The sequence below is a fragment of the Brachionichthys hirsutus genome, unplaced genomic scaffold (assembly GCF_040956055.1).
Source record: "Brachionichthys hirsutus isolate HB-005 unplaced genomic scaffold, CSIRO-AGI_Bhir_v1 contig_1252, whole genome shotgun sequence".
Lineage (NCBI taxonomy): Eukaryota > Metazoa > Chordata > Actinopteri > Lophiiformes > Brachionichthyidae > Brachionichthys > Brachionichthys hirsutus.
This window is the reverse complement of record NW_027181008.1, coordinates 1-20525: the sequence shown is the minus strand read 5'-3', so window position 1 is coordinate 20525 and position 20525 is coordinate 1. Positions and strand designations below refer to the sequence as shown.

The 20525-nt window shown below is 52.4% G+C and overlaps 3 protein-coding genes and 1 pseudogene across 4 annotated transcripts; 2 read left to right on the top strand and 2 right to left on the bottom strand.

Annotated features, from left to right (window-relative positions):
* Positions 1 to 486: 486 nt before the first annotated feature.
* Positions 487 to 5687, top strand: LOC137917083 (DC-STAMP domain-containing protein 2-like; the record flags this gene model as incomplete). Its single annotated transcript, XM_068759965.1, has 10 exons — positions 487 to 681; positions 897 to 962; positions 1044 to 1257; positions 1349 to 1506; positions 1587 to 1751; positions 1821 to 1988; positions 2067 to 2167; positions 4968 to 5092; positions 5173 to 5288; positions 5590 to 5687. Coding segments are annotated over 10 exons (1406 nt in total), but the record flags the coding sequence as incomplete, so codon positions are not given.
* Positions 5688 to 8930: 3243 nt separating this feature from the next.
* On the top strand, positions 8931 to 12184 carry LOC137917085 (protein S100-A14-like). 2 transcript variants are annotated; one of them, XM_068759968.1, is made up of 3 exons: positions 8931 to 9035; positions 11275 to 11403; positions 11673 to 12184. In XM_068759968.1, exons 1-3 carry the CDS (start codon positions 9024 to 9026, stop codon positions 11841 to 11843), a joined length of 312 nt encoding a protein of 103 aa, XP_068616069.1. In that variant the 5' UTR covers positions 8931 to 9023; the 3' UTR covers positions 11844 to 12184. The 2 variants fall into 2 exon arrangements, with proteins under 2 accessions (XP_068616069.1, XP_068616068.1); XM_068759967.1 differs by lacking the exon at positions 8931 to 9035 and having other exon boundaries at positions 11131 to 11403.
* Positions 12185 to 13637: 1453 nt separating this feature from the next.
* LOC137917082 (perilipin-2-like) lies at positions 13638 to 16034 on the bottom strand (annotated as a pseudogene).
* Positions 16035 to 20066: 4032 nt separating this feature from the next.
* LOC137917084 (synaptotagmin-11-like) lies at positions 20067 to 20521 on the bottom strand (the record flags this gene model as incomplete). Its single annotated transcript, XM_068759966.1, has 2 exons — positions 20067 to 20377; positions 20443 to 20521. Coding segments are annotated over 2 exons (390 nt in total), but the record flags the coding sequence as incomplete, so codon positions are not given.
* Between the last annotated feature and the right edge of the window lie 4 nt (positions 20522 to 20525).

Sequence of the window (20525 nt, the reverse complement as noted above, 5' to 3'; positions counted from 1 at the left end):
TTCTAATATTTGGCAGAGGGGCCGGACCAAGCACAGATGGATGGAGTGTTTCTGTGAGCTGATATAAATGACACATGAAAGGATTCGGCCTTTTACAGGCAGCATTACAGGGAAAAGGTCAAATGAATCAGGTTTAATTATTATACAATTTTATTTAATGATATAATTTGGACAAGTTTGGCGGGCCGGATTAAAAAGACCAACGGGCCGCATATGGCCCCCGGGCCTGGGTTTGCCCATGCCTGGTTTAACCCGTCGGTTTAACCCGTCGTCACTGCGTCTACCTGTCTGTGATTTGGGTCTGCTCCGGCCTGCCCCCATTTGGAGCTTCTATGAAGGACACTTCACCGTCCTACATGTCCTACTTGTCCTACGTGTCCACGAGGGGGTTCTGGGAGGTTTTGAGAGGCCTTGTGCGGATCGTAGAGATCATGGAGAGGTTTTATTTTTCAACTGAAGCAAGCATGTTTGACCTCTGACCTGCAGCCGGTACTCTGAGGAACACCCTTCACTTCCTGGTGGACATCGGGGACATCTGCAACGCCAGGCTGGGCTCTCCGTACAGGAAGTGTCGGGCGCTGTTTGCGGAGGCTCGAGCCGACTGCGCCGCCCTGCTGGGCGAGTTCGACTTCCTGTGCGGCCTGGTGGACGGCTTCCTGCCGCTGTGCAGCCTCGCCCGCGGTGCGTTCAGGGACCTCCGTTAACCCCGCGGTGCGTTCAGGGACCGCCGTTAACCCCGCGGTGCGTTCAGGGACCGCCGTTAACCCCGCGGTGCGTTCAGGGACCGCCGTTAACCCCGCGGTGCGTTCAGGGACCGCCGTTAACCCCGCGGTGCGTTCAGGGACCGCCGTTAGCGCGTCGCCGTCCGCTGAGGTCTCAAGAAGCTTCTGTTTCAGCCGGCCAACTCTTCTGCGTCATTCCTTCCTACGTCGCCGACCACCTGAGGAAACGCCTGGCAGCGCGTGAGTCTGTGACCCTGACCCTGACCCTGACCCTGACCCCTGACCCTGACCCTGACCCCGAACGTCCGGTCTGTCCTCCAGCCACCGTCAGAGCGTTTGAGCGCATGAAGCAGGAGTTTGACTTCGACGTCTCGGCCTCCGTGACCTTTGACCTGGGCGCTACGAGCAGCCAGTCGCTGCAGCAGGTGACCCAGAGCGTCGTGGAGGAGGTTTCCTCGGAGCTGCAGCTGTTCCAGATGTTGAGCGGACCGCTGGCGTGCGGCAGCTTGGCGCTGCTCGCCTGGTGCTTCCTGAAGTCAGTGCACGTTACCTGCTCCGCACCTGAACGCGCCGTTAGCATGGTAGCATGGTAGCATGGTAGCATGGTAGCATGTCTGCGTTGGCAGGGCGGTGCGCTACCGGCGCAGGTATCTCCGGGACATCCACTTTGATAACGTCTACATCACGGCTCAGTTTGAAGACTTCGACCAACGGGCTTCCTCGAGGGGCGGAGTCTCAGTCCTGCCAATCACACGCAGAGAAGCCAGGACCTTCGTCAGGCCGCGTGGGTACACCTGTGTGCACGTTGGCGTTCGCCCGAAGGCCTGACGCCGCCCGGTCTAAACGCATCCGTCCATCTCGCAGTGGCGTTTCACCTGACGACCCGAGAGCAGCGGGGCGTGTTGGTGGGCGTGGCCTCAGTCCTCAGACACCTGGTGATGGGCGGCCTGCTGGTGGCGCTGGACTTCCTGGTGTTCTGGATACTGGATCAGGTGCGCCGCCTGGTGGACGGGGAAGTCGTGGCCAGAGGTGAGATCGCGGCGCTGTTGTGGGTGCGATGCCGGCCTGTTGGTTACCATGGTGACTTGTGTCCAGCAGCGCCGGTGACGGTGGCGGTGCAGGTGAACGGCTCGGGTTACGCTGCAGACATCTTCAGAGACCTGGCGGCGTCCTTCAACGTCCTGCAGGGAGGAAATGTCACCGTCATCAGCAGGAAGTGTCTCCCGGAGCCGTCGGAGCCCGACCCCGGCGGCGTCTTCGTCCTCGGTAGGAGGGACGCGACACCTGCGTCCTGCTCCAGGTCCGTACAGGCTCCTCCCCCTCAGCCACCTCCTTGTGCTCCAGGGTTCCTGCTGGGTCTGGCTCTGCTGGTGTCCGTGGTCAGTGGACCGGCGCGGCGCTGCAGACGGCTGGTCTGTGCCTGGTACCACCCACAGAGGGAGCAGGTGGGTCTGGGGGGGTCCCGGGGGGGTCCCGGGGGGGTCCAGGGGGGAACCCTCCGGCTGGGCCTTGGTGAAGTCTTTCTTAAACCTGGAGAAGCAGCCTGAGGGCAGCTTTGCCTCCTGTAAGCCCCGCCCCATCCTGCTCCCAGTCAGCAGGTGTGTTTGATGGACAGACAGGTGAGTGTCTTCAGAGAGGACTCGGGTTGCTGGTTCTGGTCTGAGTCGGTCCACAGCTTCCAAGCAAACATCTCAGCAGGTTCGACTTTAGAGACCGAAGGATCACCTGAAGCTTCGTCCAATCAGCGGCGAGCGTTGTCGTCAACATGGAGGATCCAGACGTCTATGGAGAGTCTGACCCCGCCTCCTTCAACACGCCACCTGATCCTCCAACTCGAGCTGCCACCGAGAGACAATCGCATGTGTCTTATCCGTCTCTGTGTCTCTGCGTGTCTCTGTGTGTCTCTGTGTGTCTCTGTGTGTCTCTGTGTGTCTCTGTGTGTCTGTGTGTGTCTCTGTGTGTCTCTGTGTGTCTCTGTGTGTCTCTGTGTGTCTCTGTGTGTCTTTGTGTGTGTCTGTGTGTCTCTGTGTGTCTTTGTGTGTCTCTGTGTGTCTTTGTGTGTCTCTGTGTGTCTGTGTGTCTTTGTGTGTCTCTGTGTCTTTGTGTGTCTCTGTGTCTCTGTGTGTCTCTGTGTGTCTCTGTGTGTCTCTGTGTGTCTCTGTGTCTTTGTGTGTCTTTGTGTGTCTCTGTGTGTGTATCTGTGTGTCTCTGTGTGTCTCTGTGTGTCTTTGTGTGTCTCTGTGTCTTTGTGTGTCTCTGTGTGTCTCTGTGTCTTTGTGTGTCTCTGTGTGTCTCTGTGTGTCTCTGTGTCTCTGTGTGTCTCTCTGTGTCTTTGTGTGTCTCTGTGTGTCTCTGTGTGTCTCTGTGTGTCTCTGTGTGTCTTTGTGTGTCTCTGTGTGTCTTTGTGTGTCTCTGTGTGTCTGTGTGTCTCTGTGTGTCTCTGTGTGTCTCTGTGTGTCTCTGTGTGTCTCTGTGTGTCTCTGTGTCTCTGTGTGTCTTTGTGTGTCTTTGTGTGTCTCTGTGTGTCTTTGTGTGTCTCTGTGTGTCTCTGTGTGTCTGTGTGTCTGTGTGTGTCTGTGTGTGTCTCTGTGTGTCTCTGTGTGTCTCTGTGTGTCTCTGTGTGTCTCTGTGTGTCTTTGTGTGTCTCTGTGTGTCTTTGTGTGTCTCTGTGTGTCTCTGTGTGTCTGTGTGTGTCTCTGTGTGTCTCTGTGTGTCTCTGTGTGTCTTTGTGTGTCTCTGTGTGTCTCTGTGTGTCTCTGTGTGTCTGTGTGTGTCTCTGTGTGTCTTATCCGTCTCTGCGTGTCTCTGCGTGTCTCTGTGTGTCTCTGTGTGTCTCTGTGTGTCTCTGTGTGTCTCTGTGTGTCTCTGTGTGTGTCTCTGTGTGTCTCTGTGTGTCTCTGTGTGTCTCTGCGTGTCTCTGCGTGTCTCTGCGTGTCTCTGTGTGTCTTATCCGTCTCTGCGTGTCTCTGCGTGTCTCTGTGTGTCTCTGTGTGTCTCTGTGTGTCTCTGCGTGTCTGTGTGTCTCTGTGTGTCTGTGTGTGTCTGTGTGTGTCTCTGTGTGTCTTTGTGTGTCTCTGTGTGTCTCTGTGTGTCTTATCCGTCTCTGTGTGTCTCTGTGTGTCTGTGTGTCTCTGTGTGTCTCTGTGTGTCTGTGTGTGTCTCTGTGTGTCTTTGTGTGTCTCTGTGTGTCTCTGTGTGTCTTATCCGTCTCTGTGTGTCTCTGCGTGTCTCTGTGTGTCTCTGTGTGTCTCTGTGTGTCTCTGCGTGTCTCTGTGTGTCTCTGTGTGTCTTATCCGTCTCTGCGTGTCTCTGCGTGTCTCTGTGTGTCTCTGTGTGTCTCTGTGTGTCTCTGCGTGTCTCTGTGTGTCTCTGTGTGTCTCTGTGTGTCTCTGTGTGTCTCTGTGTGTCTTTGTGTGTCTCTGTGTGTCTCTGTGTGTCTCTGTGTGTCTCTGTGTCTTTGTGTGTCTCTGTGTGTCTTTGTGTGTCTGTGTGTGTCTCTGTGTGTCTTTGTGTGTCTCTGTGTGTCTCTGTGTGTCTTATCCGTCTCTGTGTGTCTCTGTGTGTCTCTGTGTGTCTTATCCGTCTCTGCGTGTCTCTGTGTGTCTCTGTGTGTCTCTGTGTGTCTCTGTGTGTCTCTGTGTGTCTCTGTGTGTCTCTGTGTGTCTCTGTGTGTCTCTGTGTGTCTCTGTGTGTCTCTGTGTGTCTCTGTGTGTCTGTGTGTCTCTGTGTGTCTCTGCGTGTCTCTGCGTGTCTCTGCGTGTCTCTGTGTGTCTCTGTGTGTCTCTGTGTGTCTGTGTGTGTCTGTGTGTCTCTGTGTGTCTCTGTGTGTCTCTGTGTGTCTCTGTGTGTCTTATCCGTCTCTGTGTGTCTCTGTGTGTCTCTGTGTGTCTTATCCGTCTCTGTGTGTCTCTGTGTGTCTCTGTGTGTCTCTGTGTGTCTCTGTGTGTCTCTGTGTGTCTTTAGGTGCTTCGTAGGTGTTTAACATGGACTTTGTTTCCCGACTCCTCTGGAAGCTTTTATCTTTCTTTTAAAATGCAGCTTGTCTTCTCGTGTCTTGATGTCTGAACGGAACCGACGGTTCGTCTCGATGTCTTTGAACGGAACCGACGGTTCGTCTCGATGTCTGAACGGAACCGACGGTTCGTCTCGATGTCTGAACGGAACCGACGGTTCGTCTCGAGACGAAGAACGAGGAGGAGGAGACCAGGAGGGCTGAAGCTGTCTCCTTGTTTGTGTCCTCCTCAGGAGAGGATCCGCTTCCTTTGGCAGCTGATCCAGGATGAGAGGCGGGCCGAGGGGGAGGGCCTGAGGAGGTCTGCTGCCGGGGGTCCACCTGGCCAGCAGGGGGCGGGACGCCTCACAAGCCTCCTGCTGCGGTACGAGTCTGTCGCCTCCTCATGTCGGATTCTCTCCTCCTGAATCCCGTCCTAATGAAACGTGTCCGTCTCAGGGTGGGAGGAGCTCGCCTGTCCCACCTGCTGGGTCTGTCCTCTGTCAGCTGTCGGGCCTGCGGGACAGGCCTGGGGGACAAAGACATGGCCGCCTGTGATGTCCCACAATGTAAAGGTAGAGACCAATGTCAGTCTGATTGATTGACTGATAACGATGATGTCATGAACAGTGACATCACAGCCCAATCAGCTGCTCGGTGTCAGAGGAGGCGGGTCCCTGGTTCACGTGTGTCTCCTGCAGAGGACAGACCGTCCTCATCTAGTGACACACACACACTGGTTACACACTAGTGACACACAGATCAGCCATGACATCATCACACCGTTGTTTGCCTCAACCAATGACTGTGGATCCAGTGCAGGCTCCGCCCCTCCCGGACGCCACGCTCTGTTTTTATGACACGCTGTTTTTGCAGGCGTCTACTGCCGGCCATGTTTCCGCTGTTTGGGGAACACGTGTGTCGTCTGCTCGCGACCTCCGACCCCCCAGGAGGACGGCGTGGAGGAGGAGTGAGTGTTTGTTTAATCGCTAACGCACAACGACGGTCCAAACCGGGTCGGCTCGGTCGGGTCCACGTTCCAGTTCCTGGAACACGCCTTACGTTGTACCCCACAACAAGAGTTACCTAACAGAACCCTAACCAGAACCTTAACCAGAACCCTAACCGGACACTAACCAGAACCTGAACCAGAACCCTAACCAGAACCTTAACCAGAACACTAACCAGAACCTTAACCAGAACACTAACCAGAACCCTAACCGGACACTAACCAGAACCTGAACCAGAACCCTAACCAGAACCTTAACCAGAACACTAACCAGAACCCTAAGCCAACAATAACCAGTGACAGATTCTTAATGTCAGCCCTCTGAATAGGGAACAGCTTTTCATCAGACGCTCACGTAGATCTGTAGGAAACAGTGATGGAGAAGCTAAGATAAACGTTAGCTAGATGGAGAAGCTAAGATAAACGTTAGCTAGATGGAGAAGCTAAGATAAACGTTAGCTAGATGGAGAAGCTAAGATAAACGTTAGCTAGATGGAGAAGCTAAGATAAACGTTAGCTAGATGGAGAAGCTAAGATAAACGTTAGCTAGATGGAGAAGCTAAGATAAACGTTAGCTAGATGGAGAAGCTAAGATAAACGTTAGCTAGATGGAGAAGCTAAGATAAATGTTAGCTAGATGGAGAAGCTAAGATAAATGTTAGCTAGATGGAGGAGCTAAGATAAACTGTTAGCTTAATGGAGAAGCTAAGATAACTGTTAGCTTGATGGAGAAGCTAAGATAAACGTTAGCTAGATGGAGAAGCTAAGATAAACGTTAGCTAGATGGAGAAGCTAAGATAAACGTTAGCTAGATGGAGAAGCTAAGATAAATGTTAGCTAGATGGAGAAGCTAAGATAAATGTTAGCTAGATGGAGGAGCTAAGATAAACTGTTAGCTTAATGGAGAAGCTAAGATAACTGTTAGCTTGATGGAGAAGCTAAGATAAACGTTAGCTAGATGGAGAAGCTAAGATAAACGTTAGCTAGATGGAGAAGCTAAGATAAACGTTAGCTAGATGGAGAAGCTAAGATACATGTTAGCTAGATGGAGAAGCTAAGATACATGTTAGCTAGATGGAGAAGCTAAGATACATGTTAGCTTGATGGAGAAGCTAAGATAAACGTTAGCTAGATGGAGAAGCTAAGATAAATGTTAGCTAGATGGAGGAGCTAAGATAAACTGTTAGCTTAATGGAGAAGCTAAGATAACTGTTAGCTTGATGGAGAAGCTAAGATAAACGTTAGCTAGATGGAGAAGCTAAGATAAACTGTTAGCTTAATGGAGAAGCTAAGATAACTGTTAGCTTGATGGAGAAGCTAAGATAAACGTTAGCTAGATGGAGAAGCTAAGATAAACGTTAGCTAGATGGAGAAGCTAAGATAACTGTTAGCTTAATGGAGAAGCTAAGATAACGGTTAGCTTAATGGAGAAGCTAAGATAACGGCTAGCCTGTTTTAGTTTGTGTATTTCATGTTCTGCTGGTCTCCCCAGCGACTCCAGTAACGATGTCCAGCTCAACGTATCGTTGTCTCTGAACGACACCGACCACCGTACCAGGTCCAGAACCAGGACCGAGTCCATGGACCAAAGAGCAGCTGATGACTCAAAGAAAACTACAGGAGCCGATGGAGGAGTGGGCGGCGGCGGCGGCGCTGACTCTGTCCACGGGTAGGTTGTCTGATTATCTGAGACCTGATTCGCTGGTTCCACATCAATGGAAAACTATTGAAAACCTCAAAGCTTCTTTTTTCCTACCCTGTTTGATGTCAGTGAAGCAGACGTGACGCCCCAAGATGCATTCAGCACCATTGAGGACAACGTGTCCTCGTCTTCCACCTCACAATAAACCCGGCAGCATCCAGAACCAGAACCTGCAGAGAGCCACCGACCCCGGAGCAGTCATCATATACCTGACTGTCCCCGGGACCCTCCGGGACCCTCTAGGACCCTCCGGGACCCTCCGGGGGCCTCTAGGACCCTCCGGGGGCCTCCGGGGCCCTCTAGGACCCTCCGGGGGCCTCTAGGACCCTCCGGGGGCCTCCGGGGCCCTCTAGGACCCTCCGGGGCCCTCTAGGACCCTCCGGGACCCTCCGGGGCCCTCTAGGACCCTCCGGGGGCCTCTAGGGCCCTCCGGGGGCCTCTAGGACCCTCCGGGGCCCTCTAGGGCCCTCCGGGGGCCCTCTAGGACCCTCCGGGATCCTGGTTCAGAGTTGCACGGTCTTCGTTAGATTTTAGTTAGTTTCAAGTAGAAACGCTTTTAGTCCATCTTCAGGTTTTTGTTGACATTTTCCTCAGGGAGAGATTTTACTTCAAAATGGGGGTTTGTTCTTGACAGGAAATGCTAGCAAAGATGTGCGCCTGTCTGAGAAGCTAACGATGATGTTAGCCTGTCTAATAATAAATAATAAACTCGAGTTAAGTATTGATTACCGATCAATAAACATTACTGATAGTGTATTTATGATGAATGGGAGTGCCCCCACCCCCCTGGAGGAAAAAGGCAGGAAGCACCTGCTCCTCTGTTCTGTGGCGTCCAGTCAGAATCCAGAACCCTGCAGCCACAGCTGCTCTCAGGTGCTCTCGGGGGCTCTCGGGCGCTCTCGGGCGCTCTCGGGCGCTCTCGGGCGCTCTCGGGCGCTCTCGGGCGCTCTCGGGCGCTCTCGGGCGCTCTCGGGCGCTCTCGGGCGCTCTCGGGCGCTCTCGGGCGCTCTCGGGCGCTCTCGGGCGCTCTCGGGCGCTCTCGGGCGCTCTCGGGCGCTCTCGGGCGCTCTCGGGCGCTCTCGGGCGTTCTCGGGGGCTCTCGGGTGCTCTCGGGGGCTCTCGGGGGCTCTCAGGTGACGTCCAGCAGGTACTGGTTGGAATGGGCAGCGCCCAGTGAGAGGTGGGCGTGGCTAGGAGCGGCGAGACAGACAACTAGAATGTCAATCAGAGGTCGCAGACCCTCGTCTCCAAGCGCCCTCTCTCAATGTTAAAGAATCCTTTAACGCATTCTAGAATCTGGATCCGGATCCGGATCGACGCCGTTCTGGGGGGACCGAGCCGCGGACGGAACCTTGCTTGTGTAAAAACTTCAAGTCGATCGGGTTACGGACAGACAGACAGACCCAGTTGCAGTACCCGCGCCTCCCCTTCGGCGAGGGTAACTGTGTGCGCGTGGAATGGGTGTGTCTGTGTGCGCGCGCGCGTGCGTGGAGTGGGTGGACTCTGATCCAGCAGGAAGCCGTTCCCGATTCTCCTCAGTTTCTCTCCGGTCCTCCTTCGGCGCGTCCTTCCGTGTTTTTGGCGACTAACTCTCCGCAGATGGCGACCAAGGTAAGACGATCTGATCGATCAGTGATCGGATTAGCGCTGGGGGGTCATCAGAAACAAGAAGGTTAAGGTTTGGAAGCAGCGACCGGAAACTAACGCCCGTCGCCCGCCACCAGCTGTCTGTCGATAAAGCAGATCGAATCGATAACGATCGATTATGTTCACCTGAACCGGTGCGGTGCATTCAAAGACTGTCGTAAAGACCTGTGCGTGTCCACCGCGCGCCCCCCATGTCCACACAGTGACTGTCCCCTGTGCGGACATGGAGGGCGTGGTGGGCGTCCACGACGTCCCGCAGCAGATGAGCGCCGGTGCGTTCACGTGTTCGCGGGGCAACCGGAGGAAACGGAACTCGTGAGTCATCAAATCAACGTAAAGTACGGAGCTGAGAAGTAACGCAGCGTAAAATGGAGTAACGCGACGGCTTGTGTGTGAAATGGCTTCACAAACACTCAGCGAGTCGCCGTGAGTGTGTGCCGAGGGTGTGGCGCGTGCAGGTGCGCTCAGGTGCGCGCAGGTGCGCGCAGGTGCGCGCAGGTGCGTGCAGGTGCGTTCAGGTGCGTGCAGGTGCGTTCAGGTGCGCGCAGGTGCGTGCAGGTGCGCGCAGGTGCGTGCAGGTGTGCAGGCCGTACTTGGTCGTACTTGAGTACAACATGATATGGCAGCAAATGTACTCCGTTACATTCCAGTACGATGAGCTGATTAAAAACCTTTTTAATGAGTCAGTCTATTTGAACCAAGCCACGCCCACTCCGATGACATCACGTTGGGATTTTATGATACGTAAACAAACTTTATTGTTTTGTTAAATGTGCAAATAGAGAGATTGAAAGATCCCAATTTAATGAACACGCCTTGAAGTTCCCGGATTACGTTCCTGCATGTTTAAAAAGTATATTTTAACCTAATTATTTTATTATCATTTAAGATATGCTTTTTTAAAATCTAGAAAGTTAGCATTGAAATGGGATGTAATTCCTTAACCCCGCCCCCTAAATATTATATTCTCATTGGTAATTAGATAAAATAAGACAAACATGCTAACATCAGCTACAGCGCTGAGTGAAAACATGCTAACATGGCTTCAGATGGGCTCACATTAGCTACACTGCTAGCTGTTAACATGCTAACATGGCTTCAGATGGGCTCGCATTAGCTACACTGCTAGCTGTTAACATGCTAACATGGCGTCAGATGGGCTCGCATTAGCTACACTGCTAGCTGTTAACATGCTAACATGGCTTCAGATGGGTTCACATTAGCTACACTGCTAGCTGTTAACATGCTAACATGGCTTCAGATGGGCTCGCATTAGCTACACTGCTAGCTGTTAACATGCTAACATGGCGTCAGATGGGCTCGCATTAGCTACACTGCTAGCTGTTAACATGCTAACATGGCTTCAGATGGGCTCGCATTAGCTACACTGCTAGCTGTTAACATGCTAACATGGCTTCAGATGGGCTCGCATTAGCTACACTGCTAGCTGTTAACATGCTAACATGGCTTCAGATGGGCTCGCATTAGCTACACTGCTAGCTGTTAACATGCTAACATGGCTTCAGATGGGCTCACATTAGCTACACTGCTAGCTGTTAACATGCTAACATGGCTTCAGATGGGCTCACATTAGCTGGTTCTACAGACGGCATGTCGTGCTAACGTCTTGTCAAAGGGCCGTGCTTGTGAGCGGTCGACGCCCCCTCAGACACACAGATGGCCTCTTTGTGTTCAGATCAAACACAACTTTACAGCCAGTAAGCTGGGGCGGTTCTGAGGTTGGATCTGGTTTCATGAACTGGTTTCTGGTCCTGAATGTGAACATCTGGAGGCGGATTCCTGTAGACCAGCGGCGCTGCAGCCGCCGCCCTCTTTCGCAACAAGGAGGAGCCTCAGGGAATCGCTCGGCCCAATCACATTCAGCGTTTCACTGATGAGGGTGTTCGGACCAGGGCCCCCCCCGGGTCCCACCAGGGCCCCACCCGGGCCCCCCGTGGGGTGCCGGTGCTTCGAGGGTTGCAGGTCTTTGTTGGGGTTCACCCTTTGGGTAACAACTTGTTCTGCTGCTGAACCCAAATTCCTGGATGATGACATCGTAACAGGAGCTGACCAATCAGAGCAGAGGAGCCCGGTCCAGAGGCCCGGAGGACGGGCCATTGTTCTTTTCTCCGTCAGTGATCAGTGATCAATAAGGAAGTCTATCTGATCGGTGATGATTGACGGGCTGCTTTGCTGCTTCCAGTACTCGGACCTGGAGCTGGCCATTAACTCGCTGGTCACCGAGTTCCACCAGGCTGCAGGTAACGAGCCGGCCATGGGCCCCGCCCAGTTCCAGAGCATGATCTCCAATCAGCTGCCGAGGTTCGCTAAGGTACGTGACGTCACATCTCACTCTGGTGACATCATGACCCGCCCCTTTCTGCCTCTGATTGGCTGAGCCTGGCGACCGATCTATCGTTGACGGTTTAAATATTAAATGTATTTATGTCGATATCTTCTCCGGACTTCTTCTGGTTCTTGTTGCTATGCTAACCGCTGCTCCAGGTGAGGACGCTACGGGGGCGGAGCTGCTGCTCATCATCACACAAAGCCAATCAGAGACAGAGCTGTGCACCTTCACTTCCTGCTTCCTGTTTGCAGAGCGTGGACAGCGAGGACGGTCTGTCTCTCGTCCTGCAGCAGATGGGCGTCCAGAAAGGGGACAACATCTCCTTCGAGAGCTTCTGGGCGCTGATCAACAAGGAGGCCATCCAGGTGTTCAGCACCGTCTACAAAGAGAAGAGCGTCAGGTGTGGCTGCCTGCTGCAGTGAGCCACAGGGGGGCGCTGCAGGACCAGGACTAACACAAGAGTCTCATCGATCGCATTTCAGACGTCTGAAGAGGAGGACCAAAGAGGAAGTATCACTTCAAACGGGTCAAAAAAGTATTTACAAATTAAAAACTAATGTTTGTTAAATGTGAGGAATTCCTTTAAAAAACATTTTAAGGCCAAATTGTCTTCAGCTTCTTGAACTTGTTCAAGTCCTCAGATTGAAACTTATAAAGCTGTGATGTTCTAATCTAACGTCCTTTGATGTTCTAATCTAACGTCCTTTAGTTTAGTTTCTGACTCATGAAGTCTCTTTCGTCTCGTAATAAATCTGTGATGTTTTCAGACTTGATTCCCTCGCTGGTCTGTCAAAGGAGTCGCCATGAGCCAATCACAGCGGGTTTGATACTGAGCCAATCACAGCGGGTTTGATACTGAGCCAATCACAGCGGGTTTGATACTGAGCCAATCACAGCGGGTTCGATACTGAGCCAATCACAGCGGGTTTGATACTGAGCCAATCACAGCGGGTTTGATACTGAGCCAATCACAGCGGGTTTAATACTGAGCCAATCACAGCGGGTTTGATACTGAGCCAATCACAGCGGGTTTAATACTGAGCCAATCACAGCGGGTTTGATACTGAGCCAATCACAGCGGGTTTAATACTGAGCCAATCGCAGCGGGTTTGATACTGAGCCAATCACAGCGGGTTTGATACTGAGCCAAACACAGCGGGTTTGATACTGAGCCAATCACAGCGGGTTTGATACTGAGCCAATCACAGCGGGTTTGATACTGAGCCAATCACAGCGGGTTTGATACTGAGCCAATCACAGCGGGTTCGATACTGAGCCAATCACAGCGGGTTTGATACTGAGCCAATCACAGCGGGTTTGATACTGAGCCAATCACAGCGGGTTCGATACTGAGCCAATCACAGCGGGTTTGATACTGAGCCAATCACAGCGGGTTTGATACTGAGCCAATCACAGCGGGTTTAATACTGAGCCAATCGCAGCGGGTTTGATACTGAGCCAATCACAGCGGGTTTGATACTGAGCCAAACACAGCGGGTTCGATACTGAGCCAATCACAGCGGGTTTGATACTGAGCCAATCACAGCGGGTTTGATACTGAGCCAATCACAGCGGGTTTGATACTGAGCCAATCACAGCGGGTTTGATACTGAGCCAATCACAGCGGGTTTAATACTGAGCCAATCACAGCGGGTTTGATACTGAGCCAATCACAGCGGGTTTGATACTGAGCCAATCACAGCGGGTTCGATACTGAGCCAATCCGATGTAATTCTCCTCTTCATCCTGTGAGGAGCTGCTGAATGTGGTTTTGTGGTTTTCTTCTTCTACTCTTTTTATGTTGCTATCCTTTGATGTGTTGTTTGTTGTTGTTTGTTTTCTGTTTTTTTTTGCCAGCCAGGCTTTCTCTGGTTTTCCGGGCGACTCAAATGACGTCATGGCTTCAGGTGGCCTCAATTTACTGCCAAGGAAGCGTGGCTTAAAGTAGGTGCTGGCTCTTTGTGCACCGCCCCCTGCTGGCCATGAGGAATAACGCAGGTTTCAGCCAAGAACTGAAGCGAGCCCAGAAAACTTTATTTAAAATGATCAACCGTTACATGGATGGTCTGAGATAATATATTCATAATATTGGGATTCTATTAATATCGGAATGTTCACCAAAAGCGTTTCTATAGCAACAGCTGATAAAGCCAAAGGTTTAATTCCTTGTGACCTCTCTGTTGGTGAACATGAGCATGCTAGCCGTTAGCGTAGCATCAGTTAGCGGTGGGCGTGCTGCGGCCCCCGCCGTCGGGCGAGTTGGGGCTCAAGTACTCGAACGCCTTCTAGCTCTGAGTGACGAACTGTTTGAGCGGCGAGAGGAGCAGCTCGGTGGTGGACGGGCGTCGCTGGGCGAGGTCGGGGGGCGGGGACATTCCGTCCAGGGCCGGAGGATCGTTGGGGGGGTCAGGACTCCCCAAAGCCCGGGCAGCTCGGGAGTGGAGGCTCCGGCGGCGGCGAGGACGGCCGTCCATCGCCTTCAGGAAGAGGCTGTCGGCCGAGCTGCGCCGACAGGAAGTGTCAGGCGGGACCTCTTCCTGGTTCAGGAAGTCCTCGACGTCCTGGTCGGTCGGCCGCTGGAGCTGGAAGACACGCGAGGACCGTTAAGGAGGCGGGGCATGAGACGGGCCGGGTCTGGGTCTGTGAGCCTCACCGAGTCGTAGAGGGGCGTGGCATTGACCAGCAGCTGGAGGAGGAGCTTGGAGAGCTCCTGCAGGTCTCGTAGGACCTGCTGGATCTGAACCGGCAGCTCAGCCAGCCGCTGGGCTTGACCTTTGACCCTGTTCAGGGTTAACTGTCTCAGACCCTCGGCCTGGTACAATAGCACCACCAACAGGTTCTTCAGGTTCTGCAGCAGCTCGCCAGCCACATCCAGAACCCGATCCAGAACCCGATCCAGACCCACCTGCAGATGAGATCGAACCGATCGATCGGTTTGATCGATCGGTCCATTTCAACATGTGACAGCGACTTGATGTCCCTCCGTAAAGGTCTGAAGGTCACTGACTATGGCTCCGCCCCCTGCTGCGTTGGTTAGCTTGCTGCTGTTAAACCTGTCGTTTGTGTTCAATAGAACGCGATCGGTGCCCCCCCCCCCGCCCCCCCCCCCCCCCCAGCGAAGGGTGTCCCTCGTCTTCTCAGGCTGGCCCCGCCCACCTGAGTAGACGAGGAAGAGTTCTGTCTCACCAGGCCGGCGGCGTCTCCCAGAGTCCTGATGGCGTTCTGCAGCTGACCTCTGACCTTTGATAGACGATGATGAAGCTGCAGGCTGAGGCTCAACAGGAGGCCGCGAGCCCTCGTCCTCAGACCGGGCTCCTCTTCATCCTCCTCATCCTCCTCATCCTCCTGGAGCCTCATCTCCCACTCCCAGCCTGACAACCATCATCATCACCGTCTGGTTAGAACAAACAGAAAGTCCTCGGAGCCGTCCCCCACGATGGACCCGTCCTCACGCAGTGTGGGTGGGAGGGGCAAGTAGTAGGCGGCGGCCTCCTCCAGGCCACTCAGGATGTTGTCCAATCCTGAAGTCGCAGCTTGTCCCACCTGAGTGTCCTGCAGCTGCTGAAAGGTGTCTCGGGCAACGTGGGACAGACGCTGCAGCTGATCCAGAGCGCCGTCCAGACCGTCCCCCACCCAGAGCTGCACGTCGTCCAGGGTCAGGAAGAGGGCCTCCTTCAGGTGCGCCATCACCTGAGGACACGGACACGACACAGGAGCCAGGCTCTCAGGGCTACTAGGGGAAGCCCCGCCCCCTGGGGAGGCCACCATTCAGCCTCAGGCTCAGGACTACTGAGGGGAAGCCCCGCCCCCTGGGGAGGCCACCATTCAGCCTCAGGCAGGTGACCTTTCTTTCCACAGCTGAGTTAACCCTTTCATTTTTATGTGTAATCAATAAGACAAACCTCGTCTGTTGATTGGTTCAGGATGGGGAGGGTTCTCTCCAAACGGTCCAGACCAATCAGAGCAAAACTGTTGGCAGCCCCGACTAAAGGGAAGAGATAGACAGGAAATGTTAGCATTTTCTGCTAACAGTGTTAGCAGGCTTAGCAGTAGCCAACTGAATGGTATTGGCAGGATTGTTTGTTAGCATCTGTCATAAGAGCATTAGCTGTATTTGTATTCAAACATGCAGTATTAGGGTTAGCGGTAGTATTAGCATCAACTGTTGTATTAGAATTAGCAAGATCATTGTGAGCATGATTAGCAGCATTAGCACTACGAATATTAGCATTGATGAACAGAAAATCTGCATTAGCCGTTATATTAGCGTTAGCGTGATTAGCAGCATTAGCATTTAGCCCCACTTACTTTGCAGCTCCAGGATTTGGAGAAGAGGTGTGGCTCTTCTCATGGCGAGGTGGGAGAGCCTGTGAACGCCGACCTCGGCAACCACCCCCATCAGCCCCAGCAGAGGGTAACGACCTTTGACCTCAGAGTACACTGATGTCACTGACTGTAGCGCCGAGCTAACCAGCGGCAGACGGGAAACCCTCAGCACGGCACTGGTCTGAAGAACATGGGGGACAGGCTCAGACCCAATGACCCCCTTCTGTTTGATGCTGAAACTGTCCACCTGGGAGGGGCGTGGCTGAACTCACCTCGTGATGGGACATGTCTCCTTCACCCAATCTGAGGACAGAGAACAGAGAACATTCTGCATGAGGCAGTCAGCTGCTCAGTCCCACAAAGAGCACGACTGTTCAGCCCCGACCAGCGTGAAAATCTGCGTGGAAGGAACCGGCGCCGGGCTGGCGCTAACGGGTTAGCCTCCAGCTAGCCGCCGCAAACAGACGCTGCAATTCATCGATTGACTAGAAAGACAGAACCTGTAGGGGGTCCCTGGTCCAGAACCTGTAGGGGGTCCCTGGTCCAGAACCTGTAGGGGGTTCCTGGTCCAGAACCTGTAGGGGGTTTTGTTAAGGAACACACCGTCAGCTCTAGAATCTGATTGGCTGAAGCTAATCAGCCAGAGAGGAAACTGCTCTCCATCTGCTCCGAGTTAAAATGGGAGCTGATGAGGCTGCTGATTGGCCGTCCTGTTGCTCCTCCCTGAACAGGAAGTGTACGTCTGTTAGCTTGCAGGTTAGCATCGCTAGCAGGAGCACAGATTTTGAGGAGAGAAATTTAAAGATGGTTTACCAGCTGCTCTAGTGATGACATCACCACTGTAGTGATGACATCATCACTCTGGTGATGATGTCACAATCATTATAAAACATGAAACAACCTGACTCAACTGGGAGCGCACGAGAACCAGTCTAGATACCAAAAGGTGTGTGTGTGTGTGTGTGTGTGTGTGTGTGTGTGTCTCTGTGTGTGTGTGTCTCTGTGTGTGTGTGTGTGTGTGTCTCTGTGTGTGTGTGTGTGTGTGTCTCTGTGTGTGTGTGTGTGTGTGTGTGTGTGTGTCTCTGTGTGTCTCTGTGTGTGTGTGTGTGTGTGTGTGTGTGTCTCTGTGTGTCTCTGTGTGTCTCTGTGTGTGTGTGTGTGTCTCTGTGTGTCTCTGTGTGTGTGTGTGTGTCTCTGTGTGTGTGTGTGTGTCTCTGTGTGTGTGTGTGTGTGTGTGTGTGTGTGTGTGTGTGTCTCTGTGTGTGTGTCTCTGTGTGTGTGTGTGTGTGTGTGTGTGTGTGTGTCTGTGTGTGTGTGTGTGTGTGTGTGTGTGTGTGTGTGTACCTTGATCAATCGATTAATTCTTAACATTGTTAGTGATCATCAAACAGGAACAGAACCGAGCCTCGACGAAGACCAACGTCTCAAACGATGAAGGTCAAATCAATAACCGATCAAATCAGGGAAAATTAATCAATAACTGTTAGATCAATCAATTAGTATATTATTTATATGAAAGAGAAAAGATTTAGAACGTTAACGATGCTTTAAGAATCAGGGCTAGAAACAGAACCATTCCAATCAGTGATTATTGATCGGGTCTTTGGCTTACCCCACCGGCGTGTCTCCAGTGATGAAGAAGCTGCTGGACTGAGCGATGAGGAGGAGGAGGAGGAAGAGGAGGAGGGTTCTGACTTCATGACCTGCTGGAACCGGTCGGGTTGAAGGCAGCGACCTGATTGGACGGTTTGAACTGAAAGGTCTTTTTGTCTGTGGGCGACCAATCGATTAACGGAGCTGCTGATCGGTGGAGAACGACCCAGCCCGGGGGGGGGGGGGGGGGGGGGGGCTGATGTTAGCTAACGTTAGCGCTCAGATCAGCTGATCGGGTCACCTGTGGAGGACATGTCTTCAGAAGCCTGAGGGGGCGGGGTTGTCCACGAAAATAAGAGGTGAACCTTCAGTAGAGTCCTTTCAACAAGAAGGACAACCAGAGGCAGGACAACCAGGACAGAAGGACAACCAGAGACAGGACAACCAGGACAGAAGGACAACCAGAGACAGGACAACCAGAGACAGGACAACCAGGACAGAAGGACAACCAGAGACAGGACAACCAGGACAGAAGGACAACCAGAGACAGGACAACCAGAGACAGAAGGACAACCAGAGACAGGACAACCAGAGACAGAGACTATGGACAAGTGCTGCAAATTAGCTTCAGCTATAAGCGCTATAATGCAAACATCAGATACTTGTGCTACATGTGTCTATGTTTTGTATTTGTCCATATTCAAATAAACCAGAAATAATAAATAGAAGGACAACCAGGACAGAAGGACAACCAGAGACAGCAGATCCCGATGGGGCCGCGGTTTATTGATGATTATTCATAACCAGATCTCACAAGAACAAGCGATTGATCAATACAGCAAAAGAGAAAACCTGCAGGAAGTAAAGCAGAGAACTTTGTCTGTGAGGAATAGGACAAGATTCCTCAGGAACCAGAAGCTGATTCTGGATCACTGTAAAGGGTCTCGGGAAGAACTGGACCATCAAAGACTGCAGTAAGAACACTTTGAGATCAGCCGTATTGATCCGTGTCCTCGTGTCCTCTTCCTATTTCAGTAAATCTGTTTTAGTTCTTCATAAAACACGCGGTCCTTAACCTGGTCCCTGGGGGACTCCGCCTTTAAACATTTACAGGAGTCAGAGGAGACATTCAGAGCTAACTTGTTTTATTAGCACGTTCAACTAGTGTTAACAAAGCTAACAGGTTAGCATCCAGGCCTACAGCAGGGGGCGCTCACACACACTAAAGCTCCGAGGACATCAAACAGGAAGGAACATCGTTGCATCTGTACAAATGGAAGGTCCGATCCAGGATCAGATCCCAACAGCCCAATGGGAGGAGTCTAATTATTCTGCTCTGACAACAGCCGGATCGACACGTGTTTTGGGGTGAATTTAGGCTACAGGCTAAAACCTGAGCTAGCTGTGTGCTAATTTAGCAGTACAGGCTAAAACCTGCGCTAGCTGTGTGCTAATTTAGCAGTACAGGCTAAAACCTGAGCTAGCTGTGTGCTAATTTAGTAGTACAGGCTAAAACCTGAGCTAGCTGTGTGCTAATTTAGCAGTACAGGCTAAAACCTGAGCTAGCTGTGTGCTAATTTAGCAGTACAGGCTAAAACCTGAGCTAGCTGTGTGCTAATTTGGCAGTACAGGCTAAAACCTGGGCTAGCTGTGTGCTAATTTAGCAGTACAGGCTAAAACCTGAGCTAGCTGTGTGCTAATTTAGCAGTACAGGCTAAAACCTGAGCTAGCTGTGTGCTAATTTAGCAGTACAGGCTAAAACCTGAGCTAGCTGTGTGCTAATTTAGCAGTACAGGCTAAAACCTGGGCTAGCTGTGTGCTAATTTAGCAGTACAGGCTAAAACCTAAGCTAGCTGTGTGCTAATTTAGCAGTACAGGCTAAAACCTGAGCTAGCTGTGTGCTAATTTAGCAGTACAGGCTAAAACCTGAGCTAGCTGTGTGCTAATTTAGCAGTACAGGCTAAAACCTGAGCTAGCTGTGTGCTAATTTAGCAGTACAGGCTAAAACCTGAGCTAGCTGTGTGCTAATTTAGCAGTACAGGCTAAAACCTGAGCTAGCTGTGTGCTAATTTAGCAGTGAACCGTGTCCTTTCTGTTTCCAGCCTGATTTGAGACCGAGGACAGATGATGATAAGGTCATGATGAGGTCATGATGAGGTCATGATGAGGTTGTGATGAGGTCATGATGAGGTCATGATGAGGTGCTGTCTTTAGGGGTTTTTCATGAATTACAGGTGTTGACATTACATGCAGGTATTCTACATGTCCTCTGTGGGCAGGACGGAGGACGGACGTCCTGCATCCACCCGAAGACGAGGGTGAGGACTATTTATACTTGATATACTGCAGTGTTTGTTAGTACCGCCATCCTGACATGCAATGGGGGGGGGGGGGGGGGTCTGTTTAAATGTCACCACGTCCCCGTCTTCAGACGTGTGCAGCATTCCAGGACAGACGATGATCACAACAGCGCTGGTGTGTAGTATTAGTGTAAGTGGTGTGTAGTATTTGTGTGTGTATTTGTGTATGTGGTGTGTAGTATTTGTGTGTGTATTTGTGTAAGTGGTGTGTAGTATTTGTGTATGTGTATGTGGTGTGTAGTATTTGTGTGTATTATTTGTGTAGTATTTGTGTGTGTGTATGTGTAGTATTTGTGTGTAGTATTTGTGTGTGTATTTGTGTAGTATTTGTGTGTGGCGTCCCGGCTGCTCCACGCCGCCCCCCCCTCAGTACTCGCTCAAGCTGTGCCATTTGGAGATCTGCCGGCGGGGGTTCTCGCACGCCTCCCTCCAGTGGGCGGCGCCGGAGGGGGCGGGGCTGTGCAGGCCCAGCTGCAGGCGGCCCAGAACCTCGTTCTTGGTGGTCCGGTCAAAGTCGACCACCAAGAACTCCACGGAGACGTCGGGCAGCAGCTCGGCCGGGACGTCGTAGATGAAGGACTCGTTGAAGACCGGGTCCAACGTGCACTTCTTCACGTGCGTCTTCTTCTTGGCGATGCGTTTGCGTCCGTAGAAGACGTTCACCTTCACGTAGGGGTCTGAGGAGGACACGGAGGACGTCAGATCAGACACAACTCCCACAATGCTTTGCTGCAGTACTCACTGGCTGACAGGCCGGTCATGTCCATCCTGGGCAGGTGGCGAGCCTTCAGGACGACCACGCTGAGACGGTGAGACACCGGCTGG